General features: G+C 34.5%; 1 protein-coding gene across 1 annotated transcript; it reads left to right on the top strand.

Moving 5' to 3' along the window:
- The first annotated feature begins 1338 nt into the window (after positions 1-1338).
- LOC110683080 lies at positions 1339-3335 on the top strand. Its single transcript, XM_021859425.1, has one exon. It carries the CDS (start codon positions 2197-2199, stop codon positions 2992-2994), a length of 798 nt encoding a protein of 265 aa, XP_021715117.1. The 5' UTR covers positions 1339-2196; the 3' UTR covers positions 2995-3335.
- Positions 3336-3942: the final 607 nt, after the last annotated feature.

Here is a 3942-nt window from a genome sequence, read left to right as displayed (position 1 = left end):
AGAGACCCAATCACTTTAATTTCTGCATTAATTACTCCTTAATCAAGTACTAACTTGACCGTCGGAGGCGGATCTCCAATCATCCGGAGCATCCGTTTGTTTTGCAGGTACAGGCGTCCGGTTCCAGTCTCGGAATTGTAACTCTCCCGCAGGACATCAGAAAACCCCGAAACACAAACGGTTTTATTAGAGTTATTAGTCATTCATGACTCAAATTATTATAGGCATATAATTCCTCTAGTACTCTTGTTAATTTTTACACAAATTAAAGTTTCATATGTGAGTGATCACACCGTATGACCGAGATTATTTGGTTAGGGTTTAACTCGGTCGGTTAGGGGTTACTCGATTAGGGGTTACTTAGCTTGGTCGGTCAAAGGTTACTTGGGTGGTCAGGGGTTACACAGTCAGTGTTTTGGTGTATGTCAGTCGTCCACACGATTTAGCTAGCCACACATAAAACGCTTTGTATTTTTTATAGGGGATTCTAGGTACATATCCGTGTTATATAAGCATCATACATCGGGGGTATTCTGGTATATTTTTTGTTTTTTTTTGAAAAATTTAATTTTCAATGGTATATTTTGTGTATCATTAGAACCATATATAGTACTATTGAGGTCTTAATGGTACTATTAAACACCACATTAGTATCATTGAAATTTAGCATACTCCCTTTGTCCCTTAATTAAGAACCTATTTGGGTTTTTTCATGAAAATTAAGAAAGTTGGTGGAAGTACATAAGTGCATGTGGGGTTAGAGAGAGATAGAAAGAAAGAAAAAAAAAAGTGGTTGTGAATAATTGAAAAGAGAAAGAGAGAGAGAAAATTGTTGAAAATTGATGTAAAAAATCATCATTAGTACAAAAAACAGATGACAATTCATCAAAAAGTAGAGAATATTCTCAAATAATACAACCTTAAAATAAAAATAGGTTCTTAATTTTGGATCCCCAAAAAGGAATACAGGTTCTTAATAAAGGGACGGATGGAGTATTAAAAAAAACTCTATTCGTACTATAGAAAAATGTAAATTTTAATGGTTTTTATTTGATACTCCATCTGTATTTTATTACTTGCTCTAATTTTCCTTTTAAGGTCGTATTTTATTACTTGTTTCGATCCATTTTTTTTTAGAAACCTTTTACAATATTTTACTAATTTCTTCTCTCCTAGTGGACCCCCGACTATCATACTTTAATATATCTAGATTTTCTCTTCTCCCAACTATCATACACTTTATTTAATTTTCCACCAACTGAAGTTCCTTCATGTTTTATTACTTTCTACTATTTTTCCTAAAACTCCGCGTATGAAGAAATAAAACAAGTAATAAAATATGGAGGGAGTATCTAATGGTACCATAATTAAAACTTCGATGGTTAATGGTACTATATATGATTCTAATGGTACTCAAAATACCGCTCATACATACCTGATATGTATGAGGTTCATACCACACGAATGTGTACCAACACTTAGCGTTAAAGTGTTTTTTTCTTAGTTTGCCCCACCCGATTCACTACTTAGCGTTAAAGTGTTTTTTTTTTAGTTTGCCCCACCCGATTCACTGGAGTTTAGCTCCAACTACATCTAGATTTGGCCCAAGTTGTACACCTGACTAATGGTGGGTGAGTGTTCTAACAAGAGTTTTCTACATTCGGTGAGACTCGAATTCGAGACCTCTCTTAAACGACATCAAACTGCTTACCATTTGAGCCAACTTTTATTGAATACTTAGCGTTAAAATTGCTTTAACAAATAACAAGAATCCCCCATGCATAACTTTTTCCTTACATGTTTATTGATAATAATCGTCCCTCAAATGAAATACCGAGTGCAATTTAGAAAGAAATAAAATAAAATTATACTTTAAAACTTGAATTTTTGTTTAAAGGGAAGTTACTTTGAAATTTCAATTTAGAAAAGAATCAATTTAAATCAGTAAAAAAACAGCTTTAGGTTAAAATAAATCCCACATGACATAATCTAAAAATAAAAAATAAATACATCTACATTATTACATCTTTTCATATGGTCCACAAATATACACTCCACTCTCTACTCTACCCTACACGCGGAGTATATTAGATGCCACACACCCCTTCAATTTACAGACTTACAGTAACTCCCAACTCATTTTCACTTTCTCTCTCCTCAAGCACCCCCTCTTTCTCTCTCTAAAAACACACAAAAATGGTGGAAACTGAAGTAGCTGCACTCATCGCACCATGGCTAACCCCAACCTCACTCTTCGTCCTCCTCAACATCGTCCTCGCCACCATCTTCTTAGCCAATAACAAGCACCCCTCCAAAACCAAAGACGACGACACCGACGGCGACTACCACAACAACAATAATAAGTCTGGTAATACTAGTGACCATCATTATCATCATAATCAGTACGATTATTACCAGAATAACCAGCGATACGAGTACGAGGGCGCGTCGCTTGTTCCGCCACCGCCGCAGCTTGTCCGTGCGCCGTCGCTATTTTCCCGTGTTGCTTCTTTTAATTTCTCCAATTTTTATTCTGAAGCGCAACCTCCGTCATCGGATGCGGCGGATCAGACGGTGACGATGACACGTGCGCCATCGCTGCTCTACCGTGTGACGTCATTCAACTTTTCCCGCTCTCCTGCCCCGCAGAAGGCGGTGGAGGAGGAGTCACGTGACCAGAGTCAGGATCACGTGATGAGAGAGAATCAAAAAGAGGTGGTAGAAAAGGACAAGGACAAAGAGGTAAAGGTTAAGAAAAAGAAGGCGAAAAAAGAAGTTAATTCTGAGGTTAAAAAAGAAATTACTGCGGTTAAAAAAGAAGTTACTGCGGTAAAAAAGGAGGTGGAGAAGGAAACGACGTCGTCGAAGCGGCTTGAAGAAGAAGTGGATTCAAAAGCGGATGATTTTATTCATAAGTTCAAACAACAGCTAAAGTTACAGCGGTTAGAATCACTCTTACGTTACCGGAATAATCCTACTCCAACAGCTGCTTGAACACTATTTTTACTATTAGGGTGTTATTTTTACTGTCTTATTGTTGTTGTTGTACTATTATTAGGGTTAGTTTAGGGTATTTTAACTTTGGTGTAGTGATTTTTTTTAGTGTTTTTTTACTAGTTACTGCGTTATTTAGGCCTTTTTTTTTTTAATTTTTATTTTTAATACTACTCTGTACTGTATATTGGCCACATTACATGGGTTATTGTGTAGGTGTGGTTTATATATGGTCATTTTCAGGTTATGTTCAGAGAAAAAGTAATTTCTTTATATATTGGCCACTCCTAATGTGAATAAGACAATAATCACAATTTAATAAGTGAATAGTTTTATGGTTATTTGTGAATATATTTTGATTGTTTCCTAATTCGTGGTCTCACTAATACTATGGTGACTAGGATTAGCTTGTATATTTATATTGCTTTGTTTGGTACTTTTTCTGTTCCATTGCAATAAGGATGAAATTACGTATTTTAAAATACATTTTATATGTTAAAAATCTATAATTTTATAATAGTAAAAATTATAAAAAGTTGATATTGTGAAAGTATTTTATGAGACGAATCTAGCTAGACTTTACGTGACTAAATTATTTCATATAAATCATAATTTGTGGTCAAACAAGTATGATGGATAATGCAGAAGTTCAGTTGTTACAATGTCACTAGAGCGGATAAAGTAAATGAGAATCAAGTCATAACGTTCATACAAAATTAACCTGATCGACCTTGATAGTAAAAAAAAAAAAAATGTAAATTAAGTGATCGGATCGTTTTGTCATTTAATAATTCTTTTTTTGTTTTTGGTACTATTTTTTTCTTTTAATATAGTTCATGTGAATCCTATTCGACGACAAGCTAAAGAACAAATCTACTGACTCAATTCATTCGTTTTTTTTAAATAAAGTGAGAAAATAAGACGAGAAAAGCTTTTAAGTACTACACT

Source organism: Chenopodium quinoa, unplaced genomic scaffold (assembly GCF_001683475.1).
Source record: "Chenopodium quinoa cultivar QQ74 unplaced genomic scaffold, ASM168347v1, whole genome shotgun sequence".
Classification (NCBI taxonomy): Eukaryota; Viridiplantae; Streptophyta; class Magnoliopsida; order Caryophyllales; family Amaranthaceae; genus Chenopodium; species Chenopodium quinoa.
Note: the sequence above shows the minus strand (reverse complement) of the source record. Positions and strands in the feature narration are given on the sequence as shown.